Genomic DNA, 26218 nt, shown 5'->3' with positions numbered 1-26218 from the left:
ACAACTATGCTGGATGATTTCAACAATTACACTTCTATTTGCAAGATCTCCTCTATCTCCAATAGTTTGTATTATCAGGTTTTTATTTGCTCTCTTGTGTTTTGCCTCCATTTTAGTGTTCTATTCATGTAAGCTGTAAAAGGAAATATTTAAAAGGATAAAAGTTCATAAATCTATACTTAATGTGACAGCTGACTTTTTCCTCCACAACAGGATGTCCACAGGATGTCTGTTCCTTACATCAAAGAGCAGAACTCCACAGAGTGGGTAGATAAATGGATACTTAGATTGTAAAATGTATCATAAAAATACATATTCTAAGACTTCAGGCAACACATTTTACAATATCTGCAGTGTTGCCAGTGACTAATAATAACTTCTCATACTTTTTAGTCCCTTTTGGATGTTGTTCTTTTGGGTCCTAAAAGGGTTTTCTGGGAATTTGATATTGATGACCTCTCTTCAAGATATGGTAGATCATCAAGATCAGATTGGTAGAGGTCAAACTTCTGGGAACCCAATTGATGAGCTGGTTGAAAGCTCATCAATTGGGCCAAAGTGGTTACAAAGAGCGTCTCTTGCTCTGGAGGACCCTGCATTACACAGACAACACATTGATTCAAATGGGAACTGTATAATGCTCCATTTACTGTCAGGTTTCCCCATAGATTATTACTAATACTTCAGGGACCTAGCAAAATGACACATTATGCAGGGGCATAGCTATAGGGGTCTCAGTTGTGGCAATTGTGACTGGGCTCCTCTTGGCTCAACTCCAATTATGTATTTCCATTCTCAGGATGATAATACAGTTAGATGCTGTGGCGGGGCATGGGAGTGATATGTCCTAGCCCCACATCATCATCATTGAGCTGCCTGAGCCAGGCAGCATACAATGCCTGGCTCAGGCCAGAAGAGACCTGCACCGAGGGGAGTAACTGCCATAGAGGCAGACCATGTGATGGAGGTTATGGGCTATGGGGCCCAGTTGGAATAATCTCTAGTGTTGATCAAGCATGCTCGGCCGAACACCAGTTCGGCTCAAGCATTGCTTTGCTCGGCACATTGCAGAGTTTGGCCAAACACCGTGTGTGCTCGAGCACAATGCTCAAGTCAGTGTATTTAAATGTAATTTAGCATCTATTTCTGAAAAGTTTCTGCCAGGATTCAAACTCCCAACCTTGTACATAGTAATGTTAACCACTACACTATAGAGCTACATGTTAACCTGCACAGAAATATAAAATAAGTCTTCTGCTAAATAGGAATACTCACTACATCAGAAACTTCTATGAGGTTTTTCTGACACAGGTTAGCATTCAGCTTTATTGCTGAGTGGATAAGGTCCTCACCTCTAATGTACAAGATTCTGAGTTTTAATCCTAGCAGTAACATTTGAGAAATAGAGATTAAATTTATATATTTTATATAATTGTAAAAAATGGATGGCACAAAATAAATGTGTAATTACAATATATATATACAGTATATATATATATATAAAATCATATTTCTGATATATATGAATGCATAATATGTGGGAAACTACAACTGATTTTTTTAGCCATAATATATTTACATACAGTATATTATAATATATTATATATTCTAAATATATAATATCATATGCAAATATATAATGGCTAAAAACGTGTATATATATATATATATATATATATATATATATATATATATAAATGTTTCTGCCGGTATTCAAACTCCCAACCTTGTACATTAGAGACAAGGACATTAAGCATTCACTACACTATACAGCTACATGTTAGCCTGCACAGAAATATAAAATAAGTCTGCTGGAATACTCAGGAATACTCACTACATCAGAAACTTCTATGAGGTTTTTCTGTTTAGCACAGTTTAGCACAGTTTAGCAATCAGCTTTATAGCTGAGTGGATAAGGTCATTACCTCCAATGTACAACGTTGGGAGTTCAAATCCCAGCAGAAACTTTTCAGAAATTAAATTTAAATACGCTGGGGTGTCCCGAAGCATTGACTCCATAAATGGATATAGCTATATGTGGAGTCAGAGCAGGGACTCCTAAGCCCAACTAGAGTCCCGAGACCCTCCCCTCTTCAGAGCAGGGGTCCCTGGGGTTATTCCATTGTGCTCAGGTGCTCGGTAGAAAACCCGAGCATCGCGGAGTGTTCTCCTCGAGCACACAAGCACTTTGGTGCTCCTCTTCTACTGGAGGTGAAAACTTGTTCATGACTAGTGTTGGGCGCAAATATTAAAGATTTTTTTTTCATCTGAACCCATGATCCCTCCCTGCTTCTTGTTTGTGGGCCAATAAGAAGGCTGCAATGTCTTTGTCTGAGCTTAGCAACATCCCTAGCAACCAATAGGAAAGTTGCCTACCCCTTTACTATATAAGAACCTCCCAAGCAACCATTTTCTGCCGTTTTTTGCAGTTCTGAGAGAGACAGCAGTGTCATTGCTGTGCTCTGTGCTTTGCTGTGTCATTACATTAGATAGTTAGTTAGTTAGCTTATATATCTAATACAGATACAGTAGTTAGTGGGAGATAGTCAGTGTAGGTTAGATAGTGCAGGGTGTTAGGTAGTGTGATAGGAATTACTGTTTCTCTGCTGTCCATACATACATGCACAGACATACAGATGCTACAGACATAGTGCTATGATGTCACAGCAATACTTAGTGCACCAATCAGTAATATGTAGTCAGACCTGCTAAAATGTTAAGTTGCACGTATTGCGCCAAAATTTGCGCATCATTGATTGCCGATTTGTGGATTTGCGGAATCACAAATATATTGGATCACTCTATCTGCATATAAAGCTATTGTAATGTTCTGTCGTGCCAACCATTTTCTCCAGTCTCAGGAAACTTCTAGCAGCTTGAAAAATGTAACAAAAGTGACCCACACCTGTATTGCGTGCGCAATACGCGCATATTACATTGCCGATTTCCGCAATCAAGAGAATAATGGTGAATTCTCAAATTCGCTAATTTCTGACGAATATTCACCAAAATATTCGCAAAATATCGCGAATTCGAATATTGCCCCTGCCGCTCCTCACTATTCAGGACTCTACCCTCGAAAGGAACTACTTTTAGCAAATGAGGCAGTGGAAAAAATGGCCCTTCTGTTCTTTGTGGGGGGCCCGGTTTGATCCTTGCTATGGGTCCCTTACTTCTCTATGTATGCCACTGCCTGCACCACATCGCTGACAGCCGCATGGAGTCAAGTATTTGAGTTTTTTTATTTTTTATTATTTGGTACCATGCTGTTGGGCCACTATGGAGGCAATTAATAGGGACATTTTGTACTGGCACACAAGGGAGCATGTTTCTGTACTGGCACTGCTTGTGGGGGAGCACTATGGGGAAAATGTCTCTACTGGGGCACTAAGAAGGGACATTTTTGTAGTGGCACACAGAGGGGGAATTTTTTTTCACTGATACATACAGTATTATAAGGGAGTATTTTTTGTGCTAGGGCACATTATAAGGGGTTATTTTTTGTACTAGCGCACATTTTAAAGGAGTATTTTTTGTATTGGAGCACATTACAAGGTGCATTTTTCTACTGGCACACATTGTAGGGAGTATTTTTTACACTGGGGCGCATTATAAGGGGGTATTTTTTGCACTGGTGCACATTATAAGGGGGATTTTTTTCTATTGGCACACATTATAAGGGGATATTTTTGTACGGGCGCACATTATAAGGGGTGATTTTTTTTTACTGGCACACATTATAAGTAGAATTTTTACTAGTGGTGGACTATGGGAGGGGGACCTGATTGCTTGTATGGGCACAATGGGAGAAATATTGCTATTGGGGGCACTGTTAAACTGATACTGTGCCAGGGCACCCCACACAATGATAATGGTCCCCAAAGTCCCACCAATAGAAAGGACTGTCCAAAGCAGACAGCCTCTTAGTCTCTTTAGTATTAAGTGCATTATTTTTTGGATAGATATATACTCTGTATTAAAAAAATAAAAATAAAAACCTATATTTTTCAGGGGTTCTCATACGCACGAGCTGCCGGCTGGAGCCGCACACTGCTGAGGGCCGGAGATGAAGATCTCGCTGGATTCCACTCCATTTGGCAACCCCCCCTTCTTTTTTTTTTAAACTAAAGCGGGATTTAAATCATACCATCAATGGCAACTACTAGACTATCTTGATTCTTTATGTCATTGTCAGCGCGGGTACGTTTTATTTGATATTCTTATACTTCCAGTATTTATTACTAAGGGTAGTGGCAGTAACTCTTTATACGAACCCAGCAGTGACCAACATTAGTTACATGTAATATTTTAATTAGATGGTACATCTGATTCATTGAAGCGGCAGTGCAGGTATCAACTCTTTATTTTTATTACAGTCTTCTGGGATAAAGTCGGATGAATATTTTATTCACACTCTGTAGGTTTAGTAAAATGGCCGGCTTTACACTGTGCTGGTTTGGATCATAATAAGCGTCAATAAACAATATTTTATAATTCTTTGGATATACAATAATTACATTAATAAAAGTTAATTGGTTTAACTCCAATTTAGGGCAGGTTAATTACATAGTTTTAATGCAAAGAAAGTCTTAATCTTAAAAACACATATGTGATGCATCTTTCTGGGTCCTAATATGAATTGCTAATGCATATTATTCACAGCCCTGTGTTGACAATTATCATGCAATAGCTGTTTTCAACCTGTTTTAAAATTCACATAAGCATAAATTCCGAAGCACATATGGTAAAAACAATATATATTCACTACTATGGAAACCCTTTGCTATGGCAGCTATAAAAGGAACAAAACTTCCTTTTTTCATTTCAGTTTAAAGGGACACTACTATCAAAAATTTTTATCACATGGTAAAACTTATATGCGAACATTCTATGTAATTATATTGTTTATTTATTTTTGCAAAAAAAAATTAAAAATGATGGATTGTGCAGGTGATTGTCGTGAATAGGGTTGAGCGAAACAAGCTTCGGACAAAACTTTGTTTGAATGCTGTATGGAGACCTGCCTCTATGTTTTGGCTCCGGCAAGGTGAAATTCGTTATGTCCGAAGTTGCGCGAGACTTCGTTGAATTACTTTGGCCATCGATTTTTAAACTTGAAAACAATTTTAAAACGTAATTCCGAAGTCGGCTTCAGTACCGGCTGGTACCTTGGTTTCGAAGCCGACTTCAGATTCAAGTTTTAAAATGGTTTTCAAGCTTAAAAATCTAAGTCCAAAATTATTCAGCGAAGTCTCGAGCGACTTTGGAGATAACGAATTTCACCTCGCCGGAGCCCATACATTTAAATGCTGTGTGGAGACAGATCTGCGTACAGCATTCAAACAAAGTTTTGACCGAAGCAACTTCGGATCTATGATCAAAAGCTCGCTTCCCTCAACACTAGTTGTGAAGGAAGCATTTTTAGTTGCGGCTAGTATTTTTTACGCCACCTTTGACCGGCTTCCGAAAAAAAGGTGTGACGAGGGCAGGGTCATCAGCCCCGGCACATTTATCATTATTTAATGACTGAAATAATTAAATAGTGACTGAAATCTATGCAAGCACTAGTGTAGATTTCAGTCAGGCGCATGGACCGCCAGAGGAGGCGTTTCATTTATGGTAAAGCCTGCACCTTGTCACTGATGGAATGCCACCTCTGACAGCACAGGGCCCATTAAGACCATCATAGCAACCACCAGTCTTGATGAATCAGGGCTGAAGTGTTCTCTTTTGAATATACATATTAAATGTCTTTTACAGTGATCATATTTTTACTGCATGAGTTCAGGTAATTTCTGTGATATTTCCTACAGTACCAATGGATTATCTATAAGACATCACACCTGACATTTCCGCTTCATCTTGTCTTGTTTGCTTTGTCTACAATATCTTACCTGTTTTTATTTATGGCATTTCAGCAGATAATGAAGCATAAATTGTCATACGTGGATGACATTTGCAAATATGGACTGATGACATGGCTAAATCTATATTAAACAAGGCTTCATTTATTCTCTATTGTGGTGATTATAAGACACAGTTTGAGGCGGATACTCACCAACTCCACAAATGGACCAAGAATAAGACTAGAAGACACTCACCCACTGAGTACTACAATAAAGTCCATAACGTTCCAGCCATTCCGGAGGTAAGAACCTTTGTGGAACACAAATCCCAGAGCCACAATTTTAATTCCGGCTTCAAAGCAAAATATCCCTATAAAATAGGGTTCTGTCTTCTCCTGCAAATATAAAAAGAGATCTGTAAAACACTGGCACTTTTACTAAGATAGCACCAACACGTTTAGCAACAATTTACCTTGAAGGCAAGTAGCAAAAACAAGATTGAGATGACCCTGCCAAAATCAAAAAGGGATAGAGCCAAGAGACACAAGGCACGTGTGTTGATATCAAAAACTCTGCCAGCCTCATGTAATTGAAGAGTCTATGCTTTAAACAAAATTTTTCTTATTTTTGTGGCCCGTCAATTATGAGTGATAGGTGGTGGTCCAGCCTCTGGGCCACTCACCATTGTTTACATGGTCTCAAACATTTCTACCAAGAACAACTGTGGAAGCACAACTGGATAGAAGCAGAGTCTCAGGTCATGATTGGGTTCCCAGATGTCAGACTCAAACCTATCATATACTTTTATGAAAAAATATATGGTTGATGTGGTACACTCATTTTTAAAGGGGTTGTGCCTAGTTTTGAAGATATCCGTTATCCACAGGATAGAGAATAACTAACTGATCGGCGGGGGTCTGACTGTTGGGTTGGGGGTCTCGATTCTGGAAAGTGGAAAGTGGGTTCCTCATCCTGATGAAGAAACAGGCCGCAAGTGCGTCCTGACGCTCCATTCATTCTCTATGGGACTGCCTGAGATAGTTGAGAACAGCATGCACCCAGCCGCTCCATCATAATAGGGGATCGGCACCCCCGTTCTCGAAAGCAGTGATGTCCAAACAGTCGGACTCCAACTGATCAGCTAGGTGTCTTCTATCCTGTGGATAGGGGATAACTCAAACCTCTTTAAGCATCACGAACTCTACAAATAAATTATAACAGTAATATGGCAGAGGGGGGAGGCATCTGCTGCAAAGAGTTGTCTTACATCCAGACATAGGCTTGCAAGATGGAAAAGGTGGTACATGCTGATCTCCTTAGACACAAAGAGAAGATTTCTTCATATATTTCTCAGTTTTGAGTGAAACATCATGTAGGATTTGAATTTTTATATTTATGTTCGGCTGCCTAAAGTACATGGTTTTGAACTGGTTTCAAGTATTTTTGTAGATACATATATACAGTCCATATACTGAAGTTAAACTGATGTAATGTCCCAACCTTCACTTACTGGTAGTTCCTAAGTGTTGAGAAAAAAAAGAGTCAATACTTACCCCTATTCTCCCCAGCTTTTTCCAGCGCTGTGCTCCGGTCCTCTCTGCTGCTGATGTCATCTTCCCAGCTGAAGCAGTGACATTCCATGCATACAGGTCACCGCTGCAGCCAATCACTGGCCTCCGCAGTGACACCCTGATTACTCCTGAGGCCACTGATAGGCTGCATGGTGACATGTGTACACGAGAGGTCACCACTGCTGCCAGGGAGATGACATCAGCAGTAGGAAGGATTGGAGTGTAGCCTTAACAGCATGTGAGAAAAGGGCTAAGTTTTGCTTCTTTTTTTTATTTAATCACATGTACAGAGGATGCTTAAGTTTTTATTTAACCCCTTTCTAATGTGGCGTTGGATCTACACTATGTGAATACATTTTATACATTATTGATTTGGAATCTCATCCCTGCAGTTTGAGTGGGCCCATAAATATCCTGAGACAAGTACCCATTTCCAGCACAGAAGCGTTCAAGAATAGTACCCTCGAAAAGTACTCTACATCAAACTGAAGTGGAAGTCCAGAAACAGTGGACAAAAAAGTCTGAGTAATTACGTGACCTTTTTTCCCAATACTGTTTGATGCCTATTGGTACAGGTGATACAGTATTTTGTAAGAAAAATGTTGCTCTTTTTTTTATGTCTGTATTATGAATGAGTGAATCAGTTTGTCTCATTAGCAAGAGTTCTTCACCTGTTGATTGAGATGACTGGACATCTCTCCTCGGCCCTGGCACTCTGGACCCTGCGATGCTAATCCGAGGAGTGGCACAGGCACCAAAACTCAAATTTGGCATTCCTACCCAGAAATGTCCGGCCCTGTCAGTCAACAGGCAGGTGGGTGCTTCTTTACCTGTCGGGACAGTTCCTTACAGGTGAAGAACTCTTTCTTAAGAGACAAATTGTTGGGTTAAAATTGATTCGCTCATCCCTAGGCTGTACATATGAAAACTACATTGAATAGTTCCTACATGTGAATAGGGATAAACTATTACATAATTAACCAGAAAAAGTGCATCATTAGTTACCATCCCCTTTTTATCAGTGCTGCAAATGGAAGTGAAATTGATGGAAGGAAACCAGGATACTATCATGTAATGATATGAGAGTTGAGCCATTCAGGTCACAAGAAGGCTGATTGGGAACAAACCTTCAAACTTTCTCAAATACGTAGCAAAAATGTATTCAGAATGTCACCGTTTATAACTGACAGGCACAGTGAAGGCCTAGAATCCTTGAGATATAGGTCGCCAAATCATATGATGGAATAAATCCAGCCCTGAGACTATAATACTGTGTACAGTCGTGGCCAAAAGTTTTGAGAATGACACAAATATTAGTTTTCACAAAGTTTGCTGCTAAACTGCTTTTAGATCTTTGTTTCAGTTGTTTCTGTGATGTAGTGAAATATAATTACACGCACTTCATACGTTTCAAAGGCTTTTATCGACAATTACATGACATTTATGCAAAGAGTCAGTATTTGCAGTGTTGGCCCTTCTTTTTCAGGACCTCTGCAATTCGACTGGGCATGCTCTCATTCTTCCATAATCACTTCTTGGAGTTTGTCAGAATTAGTGGGTTTTTGTTTGTCCACCCGCCTCTTGAGGATTGACCACAAGTTCTCAATGGGATTAAGATCTGGGGAGTTTCCAGGCCATGGACCCAAAATGTCAATGTTTTGGTCCCTGAGCCACTTAGTTATCACTTTTGCCTTATGGCACGGTGCTCCATCGTGCTGGAAAATGCATTGTTCTTCACCAAACTGTTGTTGGATTGTTGGAAGAAGTTGCTGTTGGAGGGTGTTTTGGTACCATTCTTTATTCATGGCTGTGTTTTTGGGCAAAATTGTGAGTGAGCCCACTCCCTTGGATGAGAAGCAACCCCACACATGAATGGTCTCAGGATGCTTTACTGTTGGCATGACACAGGACTGATGGTAGCGCTCACCATTTCTTCTCCGGACAAGCCTTTTTCCAGATGCCCCAAACAATCGGAAAGAGGCTTCATCGGAGAATATGACTTTGCCCCAGTCCTCAGCAGTCCATTCACCATACTTTCTGCAGAAGGGTTATTCATGAATTCATCTGTCCCTGATGTTTTTTCTGGAGAGAAGTGGCTTCTTTGCTGCCCTTCTTGACACCAGGCCATCTTCCAAAAGTCTTCGCCTCACTGTGCATGCAGATGCGCTCACACCTGCCTGCTGCCATTCCTGAGCAAGCTCTGCACTGGTGGCACTCCGATTCCGCAGGTGAATCCTCTTTAGGAGACGATCCTGGCGCTTGCTGGACTTTCTTGGACGCCCTGAAGGCTTCTTAACAAGAATTGAACCTCTTTCCTTGAAGTTCTTGATGATCCTATAAATTGTTGATTGAGGTGCAATCTTAGTAGCCACAATATCCTTGCCTGTGAAGCCATTTTTATGCAACGCAATGATGGCTGCACGCGTTTTTTTGCAGGTCACCATGGTTAACAATGGAAGAACAATGATTTCAAGTATCAACCTCCTTTTAACATGTCAAGTCTGCCATTTTAACCCAATCAGCCTGACATAATGATCTCCAGCCTTGTGCTCGTCAACATTCCCACCTGAGTTAACAAGACGATTACTGAAATGATCTCAGCAGGTCCTTTAAGGACAGCAATGAAATGCAGTGGAAAGGTTTTTTTGGGATTAAGTTAATTTTCATGGCAAAGAAGGACTGTGCAATTCATCTGATCACTCTTCATAACATTCTGGAGTATATGCAAATTGCTATTATAAAAACTTAAGCAGCAACTTTTCCAATTTCCAATATTTATGTAATTCTCAAAACTTTTGGCCACGACTGTATATATTGGCATAAGGCAGCTAAGCCATGAAGAGGACCTGTCACCACATCAGACATGTTTTCTTCATGATTACTTGCATTCCCCATAAAATATACAGCTCTGGGGCTTTGTGTAGGTCTTCTATTATTCCTCCTTTAAATGCATGAATACATTGACAACTACTGTATGTGTTACCATTCCCTTTGTCAAAGAGGTGTATTCCTACACAGTTTGATACTGGGGCACTGACAGCATCAGACTGTGGGGACACACCTTCTTGACTAGTCAGATCCTTGTCAACCTACACTAAGCTGCACTCATTGTGATGGCAGTCAGTACCTTTAGGCCCCTTTCACACGAGCGAGTTTTCCGTGCGGGTGCAATGCGTGACGTGAACGCATAGCACCCGCACTGAATCCTGACCCATTCATTTCAATGGGTCTGTGTACATGAGCGTTGTTTTTCTCGCATCAGTTCTGCGTTGCGTGAAAATCGCAGCATGTTCTATATTCTGCGTTTTTCACGCAGTCCTTTCCCCATAGAAGTGAATGGGGCTGCGTGAAAAACGCATTGCATCCGCAAGCAAGTGCGGGTGCGATGCGTTTTTCACTGATGGTTGCTAAGAGATGTTGTTTGTAAACATGCAGTTTTTTATCACACGCGTGAAAAACGCATCAAAACGCATTGCACCCGCGCGGAAAAAACTGAACAACTAAACGCAACCGCAGACAAAACTGACTGAACTTGCTTGCAAAATAGTACGAGTTTCACTGAACGCACCCTGAACGCATCCGGCCCCAATCCGCAACGCCTGTGTGAAACCAGCCTTAGGCCTCTTTCACACGAGCTTGACGGATTAGGTCCGGATGCGTTCAGGGTGCGTTCAGTGAAACTCGCACCAGTTTGCAAGCAAGTTCAGTCAGTTTTGTCTGCAATTGCGTTAAGTTTTTTCTGCGCGGGTGCAATGCGTTTTGATGCGTTTTTCACATGCGTGATAAAAAACTGAAGTTTACAAACAACATCTCCTAGCAACCATCAGTGAAAAACGCATTGCATCCGCACTTGCTTCTGTATGCAATGCATTTTTCACTGAAGCCCCATTCACTTCTATGGGGCCTGGGCTGCGTGAAAAACACAGAATATAGAACATGCTGCGTTTTTCACGCAATGCAGAACTGATGCGTGAGAAAAAAACACTCATGTACACAGACACATTAAAATGAATGGGTCAGGATTCAGTGCGGGTGCTATGCGTTCACGTCACGCATTGCACCCAAAACTCGTGTGAAAGGGGCCTTACAGTACTGACATGCGAATCCCAAAGCATGTACAAGCGCTCAGAGGGAAATGAGTCTTGTTGAGGCTCACTGCCCCTGCGCTGCTCCACCTGTCTTGCATAGGAGGACAGGTGGCTGCAAGCCTCATCGGACTCACCTCCCTTGCGGAGCTCTACAAGGTTCAGCAGGTCAGTGCCCTTTAAATGAATGAGGTTTTCCTTACAGAACTATTGGTCATTTGTATGCCTGGATTTTGGAGCTGCCATTCCCTTTTCATTCCATTTGATGTAGGCTGCTCTTCTGAGCAAGATGTTGGGTCATTGGTGATAGGTAAGTCTGAAATTATACACTTCAATGGATACTGGGGGAATCTGTAGTGAATTTAAAAGTATTAACATGCAGACCAAGGGTTTAGATGGGAATCGTAAAGCCCCATAGTAAAACTATAGTAAGACTCGTAACTCACCCAAATCCCCCCAAATATCTCTGCCAAATGTAATATGCTTTTCTTTATGTTAATGATCATTATTCTTTTATGAGGTCCACAACTGTACAGCGTGTAGTTTTATAATATACTGTGTATGTATAGAGGAGCAATCTTTTTTTCCTTGGTAGATGATATACAGTCAGGTCCATAAATATTGGGACATCGACACAATTCTAACATTTTTGGCTCTATACACCACCACAATGGATTTGAAATGAAACGAACGAGATGTGCTTTACCTGCAGACTGTTAGCTTTAATTTGAGGATATTTACATCCAAATCAGGTGAACAGTGCAGGAATTACAACAGTTTGCAAATGTGCCTCCCACTTGTTAAGGAACCAAAAGTAATAGGACAGAATAATAATCATAAATCAAACTTTCACTTTTTAATACTTGGTTGCAAATCCTTTGCAGTCAATTACAGCCTGAAGTCTGGAATGCATAGGCATCACCAGACGCTGGGTTTCATCCCTGGCGATGCTCTGCCAGGCCTCTACTGCAACTGTCTTCAGTTTCTGCTTCTTCTTGGGGCATTTTCCCTTCAGTTTTGTCTTCAGCAAGTGAAATGCTCAATTGGATTCAGGTCAGGTGATTGACTAGGCCATTGCAGAACATTCCACTTCTTTCCCTTAAAAAACTCTTTGGTTGCTTTTGCAGTATGCTTTGGGTCATTGTCCATCTGCACTGTGAAGCGCCGTCCAAGGAGTTCTGAAGCATTTGGCTGAATATGAGCAGATAATATTGCCCGAAACACTTCAGAATTCATCCTGCTACTTTTGTCAGCAGTCACATCATCAATAAATACAAGAGAAGCAGTTCCATTGGCAGCCATACATGCCCACGCCATGACACTACCACCACCATGCTTTACTGATGAGGTGTTATGCTTAGGATCATGAGCAGTTCCTTTCCTTCTCCATACACTTCTCTTCCCTTCACTCTGGTACAAGTTGATCTTGGTCTCATCTGTCTATAGGATGTTGTTCCAGAACTGTGAAGGCTTTTTTAGATGCCGTTTGGCAAACTCTAATATGGCCTTCCTGTTTTTGAGGCTCCCCAATGGTTTACATCTTGTGGTGAACCCTCTGTATTGACTCTGGTGAAGTCTTCCCTTGATTGTTGACTTTGACACACATACACCTACCTCCTGGAGAGTGTTCTTGATCTGGCCAACTGTTGTGAAGGGTGTTTTCTTCACCAGGGAAATAATTCTTCGGTCATTCAAGATAGTTGTTTTCTGTGGTCTTCCGGGTCTTTTGGTGTGGCTGAGCTCACCGGTGCGTTCCTTCTTTTTAAGAATGTTCCAAACAGTTGTTTTGGCCACGCCTAATGTTTTTGCTATCTCTCTGATGGGTTTGTTTTGTTTTTTCAGCCTAATGATGGCTTGCTTCACTGATAGTGACAGCTCTTTGGATCTCATCTTGAGAGTTGACAACAAAAGATTCCAATTGCAAATAGCAGACTTGAAATTAACTCTGGACCTTTTATCTGCTCATTGTAATTGGGATAATGAGGGAATAACACACACCTGGCCATGGAACAGCTGAGAAGACAATTGTCCCATTACTTTTGGCCCCTTAACAAGTCGGAGGCACATATGCAAACTGTTGTAATTCCTACATTGTTTACCTGATTTGGATGTAAATACCCTCAAATTAAAGCTGACAGTCTGCAGTTAAAGCACATCTTGTTTGTTTCATTTCAAATCCATTGTGGTGGTGTATAGAGCCAAAAATGTTAGAATTGTGTTGATGTCCCAATATTTATGGACCTGACTGTAATTCTTGCTGCATGCTTCCACCACTAGATGGAGCTCATTACACACACATTTATGCAATTAGTATTGAATTTTATTGTATGAATCTATCCGCAGTGTGCTGCCTACTTGTGTTGGCTGCAAATGTTCTCAATGGCAGTGTCTCTGCAGAATTTATTGCCAGGCTCCTGATCGCCGGTACCAAAAGGGTTGTGTACCCTGTCTCTATGTTCTGTCCTCTGTATGTGAATGGGTTTTTGAAGGGGTTATCCCATCTGTATACCTATGGTATATTGATTGGATATGCCATAAATGTCAGATAGGTACGGAACCAGCTCCTATCTTAAAAACTGGGCACACATGCCTCTTTCTTCATTCACTGTTATGGGACGTCCAAAAATATCTAAGCTCTAGCTCAGCTATTTTCAGCAGTCCCATAAAAGTGAATAGAGAACTGGCCAAGAATGCGCAATGTCCATTTTATTCGCTGCTATGGGGCTTCCAAAAATAGCCGAGCACACTTTATTCACACTAAGGCCCCAGTTCTTGAGATAGAAGCAAGTCCCAGGTCAGAACCACACCTATTGAACATTTAGGACATGTCCTATTGATATGCCATAAATGTCCATGTGGAGCAACCTCTTTAAAAAACACATTGAGGATGTAGATTTTCTGCTTGTCTTAGTGGACAGGAGAAACATCAGGACATAGCACTGGATAGCAGTCGGTGTTCCAGAATAGACTGTTTGGCTCATTGAAAATCTAGACCATACAGTTTCCTACCCCAGCAGCCAAGTCATATGGGAAGACAGATGGAATGATTCATCGAAATCTAATACTGGTGAACGTGGCTGTTCTCGATGTACTTTTGGTAAGTAACTGGAAACAGTCTTAAGTTCATTGATAAACACTGCGTTCCTCGTGATGGTTGTTTGAGAAACTAAGGTATTTTTTAATCCAGTTAAGGGGAAATAAAGTCACATGGAGAAATATAGTGTTCTGCAGTCAAATGCAACTCAATGCGACTTTCAGTTTTCCAATAGCTAAAGTATACCTCCAGTTAGGTTTTCAAAAATGAATAGTAAAGGTGAATATACAAAACTTTGCAATATATCTTATTACAGAATTATGCTTCCTCCTGGGCTTCTCAGAATACTTTCCTCCTCTTTCCCTTCACTCAGCCTCTTATCTCTAGAAGCCCCACATACAACAGTCTATGAAGAGAGGAGGAGGGATGAGGAGGCTTTTGCCAGCGAGTAAGTGATGTATTGCTTTACTCTAAATAATGGTAGAGCCTTATCCTACTAGATATAGTAAAGTGCTAAGTGATGAAGATCTAAGAAACTGTAGTTTGTGCCTGTCATCCAGTAGCCTCCTCCTCTCTCCATAGACTTCACTGTTAAAACAAGGAAAGAGCAAAGCAGCATGATAAAAGCACACCAAAGCATTTCTCATTAACTATACAGTATATATCTTACAAAGTTTCTTATAGTCACCTTTGCTATTCATTTATACTTTGTAGAAAAGTGTCGTACAACTGGACGCACGCTTCAAAGATAACTAAGGGCCTGTTCACACTATTGTTATATCCTGTATGCTTTTCTTTTTGTATTTTTTGAGTAACTGTTTCAAGCTGAACTGAAAAATTGAAAAATGAAATGTTATTCAGAGCATCAGTCTTTCAATCCATATTTGGTTCTGGTTCTACAGTATCTTTCCCCTGCTTGGTGCCACTTTGCTACTGATTCATGAGCATGCACAGCCTCCTGGTCTCTTAAAGGGCCAGTGCATGCTAAAGTGCTGTTGTCTCCAGACAACCCTGTCAGTAGATTTGTCCCTGTGACACTGGCTGACCTGTTACGTGTGCACTTGGCAGCTGAAGGCATCTGTGTTGGTCCCATGTTTATATGTGCCCGCATTGCTGAGAAAAATGCAAATGAGGCTCTAGGTGCAAATTGGGTGCTGGCATTACACCTAGAGGCTCAGCTTTCTCTGTAACTGTTGCACCCTCTGTAATTTGATTGACAGGGCCAGGTGTGATGACATTTTCACTGCCTGGCCCTATCAATCAAAGTGCAGAAGGCGCGGCAGTTGCAGAAAGCGCAGAGCCTCTAGGTGTAACAGCAACTCCCCCATTGCTCCTAGAGGCTCATTAGCATATATGAAAACATAATTTTTCTCAGCAATGCGGGCACATATGAACATGGGACCAACACAGATGCCTTCGCACATGTAACAGGTCAACCAGTCTCATAGTTACAATCTGCCGACAGATGCCCTTTAAGCCTCTTTAGGGTCCACCCATACAACTCTGGGACTGAACCAAAAGGTCCATTTGGTTCCACTCTGTTTTGATGTGCATTTTTGCTTCTCCTTCTACTTATTTTCCTGACGAGCTCTCTTGTCTGCTGCCTGCCCTGATCACTGCCTGACTTATGCTTATGACTGAACTCTGCCAGACTTGCAGGAACTTACCTCTGTACAACCTCTGTGCAAATGGCTCTGCCTGCTTAAAAGGAACGTGTCACCTGCAAAACGCATATTAAACTGACCACACTACCTTACAGTATCCCCCAGTGTGTTGCTAATCATATTTTTCTTTGCTCTTTGCGTTTCTTCATACTTGTTAAAAACGTTGTTTTAATGTCGGTTGGCGTTGTCTCCGAGTCAGGCTTGAAGTCAAGGGGGCAGCGGCCTCCTTGCTTCAAGTAAAGCTAAGTCCGCCCCTTACCCCTCCTCTACATTTAGATGGACATGCTGCCGGGATCGCGCTCTTCTAGTGCATGCGCGGTACGCTGCCTGATACAGCGCGATCCTCACTCACCCGCCTACATTTTGCTGACTGCGGATGCTCCGGACAGTTTGATTGCGCGCGCGCCCGGCCGTCACGCTGTAACAGGCATGCGCTAGAAGAGCGTGATCCCGGCAGCATGTCAATCTAATTGTAGAGGAGGGGTAAGGGGCGGGCTTAGCTTTACTTGAAGCAAGGAGGCCGCTGCCCCCTTGACTTCAAGTCTGATTTGGAGACAGAGCCAACCGAGTATGAAGTATGAAGAAACGCAAAGAGCAAAGAAAAATATGATTAGCAACACACTGGGGGATACTGTAGGGTACTGTGGTCGGTTTAATATGTGTTTTGCAGGTGACAGGTTCCCTTTAATCCCCATAGAAATTAATTGAAACTGTCGATAGTTACACTTTTTTATTTTTATTTTTTTTGCAAAATCCAGGGTCAATCAAACTGATCTTATTTGTCCACTATTTTGTATAACATTTATGGATTTATTCCAGAACATAGGGGAAAACCCTAATTAAGAAGGATGTAGATGCCTACGGTATATATTCATGCATGTTGCCTGCAGCCTTATCAAATGTATACATTTATAGGTTGAAATGACATTTTTCATGTTAATATTTTGAATAACCCCAACATGATGTTTCAACTTATTAGAATATTCTTTGCTTAAAGATTACATTTTTATATTTTTTTTTATTTTTCTGTACTGTAAATAGTCATTCTTCGGCATAAGAATATGCAACAAAACTAGAGAAAAAAAAAGAAGGATCCTGCAATACTGACAAGGGTAATATCAGAAACAATTTATGGGACAATTCATCAGCCAATTATATGGATAACCAACATTAAATATGATTGAATGGAAGACAGGCAATCAATGACTTTTTTTGAAGACACCTCATTATAATGCACATGGCCTGAGCCAAATGTTTCATGGTCAATGGTTCAATAAGATAAAAGTGCTTGTCCATATTGATCTGCTGTACAGTACATCCTTGTTTGTGCCTTTTAAAAGTAATCTCAGCCTTACTTGTAGAAGCCATATATATTTTGTATACAGTACTATTGCTGATGTTTTTAGCTTTTAGAAATGATAGCTTCTAACATTACATTTAAAGCCTTATTTCAGTTCCAGCAAAAAAAGTTCATCCACTGTACAATGGAAGGTTATGGAGATTTCTAATATTCCTTGTGTATAAATTCATTATTGGTTTCAACATCTCATTATTGTGCAGGAACCTTGAACGTTCACTAACAGAGGATGAAATTCTGCCCCGCTCATATGATAATCACGTGGTGGATGCATTTTTGTTTTCTTGAGCTTCCTCTTCCTATTGTAAAAAGCCCTGCACCTTTGTAGCAATCATATCACCTGGAAAAAGGTCCTCGTTCAACGATTGCAAGCAACGATTTTGAAACCAAGCTTACTTAGCTCTAGTCATAACTGCCACAGACTTAAATAAAGGAAGCTAGACACATGAAATCTCTATGCTTCGCTCCATTCATCTCTATGGGAGTTCCGGAGACAGCCAAGTACAGTGCTCGGCTATTTCCGAAACTCTCATAGGGATGAATAGAGTAGCAGTGCTTATGTCTGACCTGCCAATCTGTTCATTTTGGGAGGCCCTTATGGGTACAGGGTCCCCATTTTAATGGTTAGTGGTAGTCCAGTGGAAGGATTATAATGTTGTTCCCTATCCCTTACCACAAAAGGAATACCCATTTAACTTTCTCTCTGTCTGGACCTTTAGAACAGCAGAAAGTCTCATTTAACACTATCGGTCAGACCATCAGTCAAACTAGAGAGGAGTGAGGGGTGGTGACTCAGTAAGAGCACCACATTTCCCTGTGCTGTCCCCAGTAATGTGGTTGGTCAGGGCTTCTCACAGCCTATTAAGAGAGCAAATGTGCTTTCATTCTTAGTCATTCCAATTCTCCACCTACTATTCTGATGAGGATTACCTTCCCTGTTCTGATAGGATTACCTTCCTTGTAAGTCACAAATTGAAATTACATTTCTCACCAATTAAGAACTTTTATCTCTCCGACTACTTGTCACGGGGTTCCGAAGGTGCACTCGGTCCCCCATTGCCCGCAGAACTGTTGCTTAGCTTTTGGAATGAGGTTCTGTGTTTGACCTCATTCCCAGGGCGGCTTTACTAGCTGGGTGGCTCCTTGCTCCTAAGTCTGCCTTGAGCGCCGAGCTGATCACTCGGTGCTCGACTGGTTGGTCTGTCGGTCATGTGACGCTGGCCACGTCACATGACCCTCACTCCCCACTATAAATACAGGCAGCCTGCTGGCTACAGGTTGCCTGTTAATTTCTAGGTTCCTGGTATTTGTTGGACTGCTGAATACTTACCTGATACTGTTCCTTGACCATCCTTTTGCCTGATCCTCCTGTACTGCGCATCCGTCCTGGTATTGTGACCTCGGCTCCCACCTGACTACTCTCTTAGGACTCCTCTTGTACTTCTCTGCTCTCCTGGTATTTATGACCCCGGCTTCTCCTGACAATTCTCTGCTTGCTCCATTTGTACTTTGCAGCTTTCCTGGTATTGACTCGGTCCATTCACGTCCTGTTGTTTGTCTGTCTGTCATACCTGCACTTACTCCAAGTTAGGGATTGCCGTCCAGTTGTCCCCTGTCATTAGGACTCGCGAGGCAAGTAGGCAGGGCCAGGGGTAAGGGTGGAGCGCAGTGGTCACTTCCCTCCCCCTGTGTGTGTGTGTACGCGACCGTTACAGATTAACAGGCCCAATAACCACTGTATTATGAATCCTCTGGTGACCCTGACTGACTATGTCTCTAATCTGACGCAGATGGTGCAGGAGTTAGGGGAAAAACTCAGCTCTTTTGAGTTAGGGCAAGGCTCTTCCACTCCTCAGGCCTCCAGTCCGCATTTTGAGCCCCAGATTAAGCTCCCAGAAACCTTTTCTGGAGACCGGAAGAAGTTTCTCTCTTTTAAGGAGAGTTGTAAACTTTACTTCCGTTTGCACCCCGTGTCCTCTGGCCCCGAGAGTCAACGCGTGGGCATTATCATTTCCCGATTACAGGGTGATCCCCAGGACTGGGCGTTCTCTTTACCTGCTGGCGCCAGTTGTTTATATTCTGTGGAGGGGTTCTTTCAGGCCCTAGGTACCCTCTATGATGAACCAGACAGGGCTCTAGTAGCCGAGACGGCTCTAAAGGCACTGGTTCAGGGCAATTTACCAGTGGAGGATTATTGCACCCAATTCAGAAGGTGGTGTGTCCCCTCAGGATGGAACGAACCAGCCCTGAAGAGTCAGTTCAGGTCAGGTCTGTCTGATAAATTAAAGGATCTTCTGGTCAGTTATCAACTTCCAGAGACCTTAGAGGAGATGATGACCCTTGTTGTCCGACTTGACCGATGGGTTAGAGAGAGACGACAGGAACAACAGTTCTCTTCCCCGATGGTGCTCCAGCCAGAGGCCTATCCCAGAGACAATGCTGAGGTCTCCACCGAGGAACCCATGCAGGTTGGCATGACCCGAGGGAATCTTCGCCGCAGACGTGGAGAATGCTTTTACTGTGGAGATTCTGACCATTGGATCAACCAGTGTCCTAAGAAGGTCCTCTCTGTCAAGTCTCCTAAGGCAAGGCAACCTAAAGACCAGGTACACCCTGAATTTTCTAAATGTAAGCTTTCGGTACCCATTACGATTTCTCTGGGAGTAGATAAATGGGCGGGTAAGGCCTTTATTGATTCTGGCTCAGCGGCTAGCTTTATTGACTCTGAGTATGCTGTTAGATTGGGTATTCCTATGTTTGCCTTACCAACTCCTATCCATGTCATGGCTATTGATGCTACTCCTCTTATTGGTGGTACGGTGAGCTTATGTACCTCGGAGATTTCTCTAACCGTGGGTGTGTGCCACTCAGAGAGATGTTCGCTTCTAGTCCTGGAGAACCTACCTGCTGAGGTGGTACTAGGGTTGCCTTGGCTCCGACTACATAACCCCACTATAGATTGGTCCAATGGGGAGTTGGTGAGATGGGGGCCTAAGTGTGACTCGTGCCTGTCCGTGGTACAGGCTGGGGTCTCAGTAAAGTCTGATACTTTACCCTCTGTTGTTAGAGAATATTCTGATGTATTCTCATCACCAACCCCAGAGGTTCTACCCCCCCATAGACCTTATGATTGTACCATAGAGCTAGTAGAGGGGGCCAAGTTTCCTAAAGGACGAATTTATAATCTTTCTATGCCCGAACGCAAGGCCATGGAAGATTATATTAAGGAGAGCCTTGGTAAAGGGCATATTAGACCTTCTATCTCTCCTATGGGGGCGGGGTTTTTCTTCGTTAAGAAAAAAGATGGTGGTCTTAGGCCATGTATCGATTACCGGAGATTAAATAAAATCACTGTCCAGAATAGATACTCCCTCCCATTGATTCCGGATTTATTTAACCAGGTCCTGGGGGCAACCTGGTTTTCCAAAATTGACCTGAAAGGGGCATACAATCTAATCCGAATCAAGGAGGGAGACGAATGGAACACGGCGTTCAATACTCCGGTAGGACACTTTGAATATCAGGTGATGCCTTTTGGACTCAGCAATGCCCCAGCTGTGTTCCAAAACTTCATGAATGACATTCTTAGGGAATTCTTAGGTAAATTTGTTATTGTCTATCTTGACGACATTTTGATATTCTCTCCTGACTTCGAATCCCATGTGTCTCATGTTAGACAAGTATTAGAGGTGTTGAGGGAGAATCAGCTATCCGCTAAACAAGAGAAATGTGTCTTTGGTGTGCAGGAGATTCTGTTTCTAAGGGCATGTTCTGACTCCTCACGCCTTCAAGATGGATCCTGGTAAGGTACTAGCAATTAAGGAATGGGTAAGACCTTCATCCTTAAAGGCCTTACAACGGTTCTTAGGTTTCGCCAATTACTATCGTAAATTTATTATGAATTTTTCCGTAATTGCTAAACCGTTGACCGACCTTACTAAGAAAGGGTCGGATTTGGAGAATTAGTCTACTGAGGCCATTTCTTCATTTGAAAAATTAAATAAGGCATTCAGTAGCGCTCCCATTCTGATCCAGCCTGATCAGGAGAAACCTTTTATTGTGGAGGTGGATGCGTCCGAGGACGGCGCAGGAGCAGTCCTTTCACAAGGTCCTGCCAGCCTCACTAATCTGAGACCATGTGCCTTCTTCTCCAGGAAATTCTCTCCCACGGAGAGAAACTACGACATAGGGAATAGGGAGCTGCTGGCCATTAAATGGGCATTTGAGGAGTGGAGGCATTTTCTGGAGGGGGCAAGGCATTGTGTAACTGTTGTCACTGACCATAAAAACCTTATGTTTCTCGAGTCTGCTAAGAGGTTGAATCCCCGTCAAGCCAGATGGGCTCTGTTTTTTACTCGTTTTGATTTTTCCATCACGTTCAGGCCGGGAAGTAAAAATGTGAAGGTGGACGCATTATCTCGGAGCTTCCAGGCTTTTCAACCTACTGAGGTACCACCTGAATCCATCCTACCAGCAAAAGTCTTCTTAGCAGCTCTTACCCAGGATATCTTGGCTCGCATTAGGTCGGAACAACATATGGCACCGGTATCCACCCCAACAGATAAGTTGTTTGTTCCCGTACAATTTCGTCTCCAGTTGTTGGGTGAGTGTCACGATTCTGCCTTTTGTGGACATCCGGGTGTTGAGGGCACTAAGGATCTGGTTTCTAGATCTTATTGGTGGCCCACTCTAACTAGGGATGTCAAGTCCTATGTGTCAGCCTGTGAGGTTTGTGCCAGGTCCAAGACACCTAGGACTCGCCCTGCTGGTAACCTACGACCCCTACCCATTCCCAGTAGACCCTGGTCCCATATCTCGATGGACTTTATAACTGACCTACCGCTGGCGGAGGGTAAGACTGTAGTGTGGGTAGTGGTGGATAGGTTTAGCAAGATGGTCCATTTCATTCCCCTGTCTAAACTCCCGAATGCCAAAACCCTGGCGTCTATTTTTGTGAAAGAAATTGTTCGATTGCATGGTATCCCGGAAAATATTGTTTCGGACAGGGGTGTGCAGTTTGTGTCCAAATTCTGGAGGGCCTTCTGTCAAAGATGTAAAATTTCGTTGTCTTTTTCTTCCGCCTACCATCCTGAGAGTAATGGGCAGACTGAACGCCTTAATCAGTCTGTGGAACAATTCCTGAGGTTGTATGTTGCTGATGACCAGCAATTATGGGTCAAATTCCTTCCGTTGGCTGAATTTGCTCTGAATAACCGTGTCAATTCTTTTGCTGGGGTCTCCCCTTTCTTTTGTAACCATGGTTTTCATCCCCGTTTTCATTCTGGGTCGTCCGTCTCCTCCTCTAACCCTGAAGCTGATAAACTCTCCTCCGAACTGTGCACAGTTTGGGCCCGGGTTCAATCGAACCTAGAAAAGGCTCAATGTTCTCAAGGCCGATAGGAGACGTTCAAGGGGGGTAAACTTTCAGGTTGGGGATAAAGTATGGTTGTCCTCCAAGAATCTATCTCTCAAGGTAACTTCTAAAAAATTTGCTCCTCGTTTTATTGGACCATATAAGATCACGGAAGTAATTAACCCGGTATCTTTTAGGTTGGAGCTGCCTGAGTCATTCCACATTCATAATGTGTTCCATAAATCTCTGCTTAAAAAATATTTTGAACCGGTAGTACCATCAAAAGCCTCGCCTCCGCCAGTTCTTGTTAATGATGCTGTCGAGTATGTGGTGTCTAAAATAGTGGATGTCAGGAAGGTGCGTAATTCCTTGCAGTACCTGATTCACTGGAAGGGGTATGGACCTGAAGAGAGATCTTGGGTACCTGCCAGGGAGGTTCATGCTCCTAGACTTGTTCGTAAATTTCATTTAGTACACCCTGAAAAGCCATCGCCTGAAGTCTTGGGTCCGGTGGCCCCTCGTAAAAGGGGGGGTACTGTCACGGGGTTCCGAAGGTGCACTCGGTCCCCCATTGCCCGCAGAACTGTTGCTTAGCTTTTGGAATGAGGTTCTGTGTTTGACCTCATTCCCAGGGCGGCTTTACTAGCTGGGTGGCTCCTTGCTCCTAAGTCTGCCTTGAGCGCCGAGCTGATCACTCGGTGCTCGACTGGTTGGTCTGTCGGTCATGTGACGCTGGCCACGTCACATGACCCTCACTCCCCACTATAAATACAGGCAGCCTGCTGGCTACAGGTTGCCTGTTAATTTCTAGGTTCCTGGTATTTGTTGGACTGCTGAATACTTACCTGATACTGTTCCTTGACCATCCTTTTGCCTGATCCTCCTGTACTGCGCATCCGTCCTGGTATTGTGACCTCGGCTCCCACCTGACTACTCTCTTAGGACTCCTCTTGTACTTCTCTGCTCTCCTGGTATTTATGACCCCGGCTTCTCCTGACAATTCTCTGCTTGCTCCATTTGTACTTTGCAGCTTTCCTGGTATTGACTCGGTCCGTTCACGTCCTGTTGTTTGTCTGTCTGTCATCCCTGCACTTACTCCAAGTTAGGGATTGCCGTCCAGTTGTCCCCTGTCATTAGGACTCGCGAGGCAAGTAGGCAGGGCCAGGGGTAAGGGTGGAGCGCAGTGGTCACTTCCCTCCCCCCTGTGTGTGTGTGTACGCGACCGTTACACTTCTGCTACAGAAGGACAATATTTAATTTTGTCCTTAATTTTCAGTAGCATACTGTAGTACTGCCAAACCATAACAGTATAAGTATACAGTTATTCGGGAAAAATAGATCTTTCTATGAAAACTGAGTTTAAAAAAATTCCTTCTTTCTGTTGTGTCACATGATGGTAAAGTGAAAGAGGATAACTTATGAAAAGTCTTTAGTAACTAGAACTATGAATATATCCCAGGCACCAGGATTTACCGGTCCTAGGGTACTCTCCTTTAACTTTTGGATTCTGCAACATTAAGCATCAGTTTTACATTAGAATTAGCAAAACAGAGGATCAGACAGAAAAACAAGAACATAAAGGGTTAATGATTTACTGTAAACGACTTACCAATCTACGAGCCATAGGCGTCTTGTCATCTCCTGGAAGATGCTGCTCCAGAGCAAGGACGATGCAGTTTGCGATGATTGTGGCAAGGATCATGTATTCAAAAGGAGTAGAACAACAGTTAAGGAAAATAGACCATTCCGGGGAAAAACACAGATACATGTACAGATGTTGTGGAATACAATTAAAGGAAATGTGTACCTTTAAATATCTGTGACTTGAGACCAATCACAAAAATGAATCGACTGGGAGTCCTAGGGTTGTAATACCCAACCAGCCTCAAGACAATATCATAACAAGCAACATCCATTTCATTCTAGTAATTTATGGGGTAGAACAAGCTTTTTTAGTGCCAAAGAGGTTTGAGAATATGTCCCACCAATGTAGGTCCTTGAAGTTCAGCATTATATCTGTCAGAAGGACAATCAGATGAAAAAAGATTGAGATTCCTCAGTGGTTAATAATGGCTAACTGAAAAGACGATGACACAATTGCAAGCTTTCGAGGCTACTTGGGCCTCTTCTTCAGGCGTCTCTTAAGACAGTGTCTGAAGATTCACAAATTTATACACCAAAGTACATCGGAGTAATGAGGTAGATAAGACAAGTGATGTAAAGCAGATCAGTATGAGCGGAGGAAGAAAAGAGGGACAGTCATTCATTTAACTATCCCTCAATACCCCACCAATCATTTTTTTCAATGGCTCCAAAGGCCTAGCCCTCATCCTGGCTCCGGGTTGAAGGTGTAAAGGGGTATAGCAATCTCAATATCCTTTGAATAAACTTTGAATATACTAATTCCCATATGTGAATTGTTCAATATATAATCATGGAGATCTACAGTATTACTGATCAAGTTTACAAAGATCAAGTATCGATCATGTTTATGGGAATTTTAATTTTTAAAATGAACTTTTGGGACATTTTCATCTATTATATTTATTTTCTCATCTGATATATGTATATATATATTATATATTATATATTCATTCAAAACGCAACCAAAACGCAACCAAAACATAACGGATCTCATATCCTTTCACCAAAACACAGTATAAAGGATTTGATACTCTTTTCAAATATGAATTATTGCTTGGAGGATTATATTTCATGGACTGTTTAATCATGTGGAACAATGGATAATGAATAACAATGAATCACTAACTACATTTTTATTTTTATTTTTTTATTATTATTATTATTATTATTATTTTTCATTGCAATATACAATTGGTGATACAATATTTTTTATTCTTTTGACGTTAATAATTTTTTTATCCTACATACATACTAGAAGGAGGAGTGCCTATCTTATTTACATATTTATTATTGGAAGATTGGGATTAGGTGGCCCAAACCGATAGTGAACCCTCCAATATCCAATACGCAGTAGTGTGAGCCCCCCTATTTATTAATTATTCTGCAATCTCAGGATATGTTATCAATGTCAAATATGTGCAAGTCCCACCTTTAGGACTCGCTCCTATCTCCAGAAAAGGGCCCTCAAAGTGAAGGAGAGCAGACCTCGCATGTGTGGCATGCTCTACAATCACTGCTATGGGAGTCCCATAAATAGCCAAGCACACAATTTTCGGAAGTCCCATAATGATGAATGATGCGCACACCACGCATGCACAGTCACCCTTCCATCCGCTGCTTTTGGACTAACAAAAATAGCCAAGCCAGTGCTCAGCTATTTTTGG

At 42.2% G+C, this 26218-nt stretch overlaps 1 protein-coding gene across 1 annotated transcript in view; it reads right to left on the bottom strand.

The window, feature by feature from the left end:
* The window catches only part of CACNA1E (calcium voltage-gated channel subunit alpha1 E), a 638268-nt gene that overhangs the window by 238361 nt on the left and 373689 nt on the right, over positions 1–26218 (bottom strand). Inside the window, exons 3-4 of the mRNA XM_040406914.1 lie at positions 24520–24625; positions 6102–6241 (exon numbers count right to left, since the gene is read on the bottom strand). Of these exons, the coding sequence (XP_040262848.1) occupies positions 6102–6241; positions 24520–24625 (246 nt within the window). The remainder of the gene's footprint in view (positions 1–6101; positions 6242–24519; positions 24626–26218) is intronic.

The sequence above is a fragment of the Bufo bufo genome, chromosome 9 (assembly GCF_905171765.1).
Source record: "Bufo bufo chromosome 9, aBufBuf1.1, whole genome shotgun sequence".
Lineage (NCBI taxonomy): Eukaryota > Metazoa > Chordata > Amphibia > Anura > Bufonidae > Bufo > Bufo bufo.
Note: the sequence above shows the minus strand (reverse complement) of the source record. Positions and strands in the feature narration are given on the sequence as shown.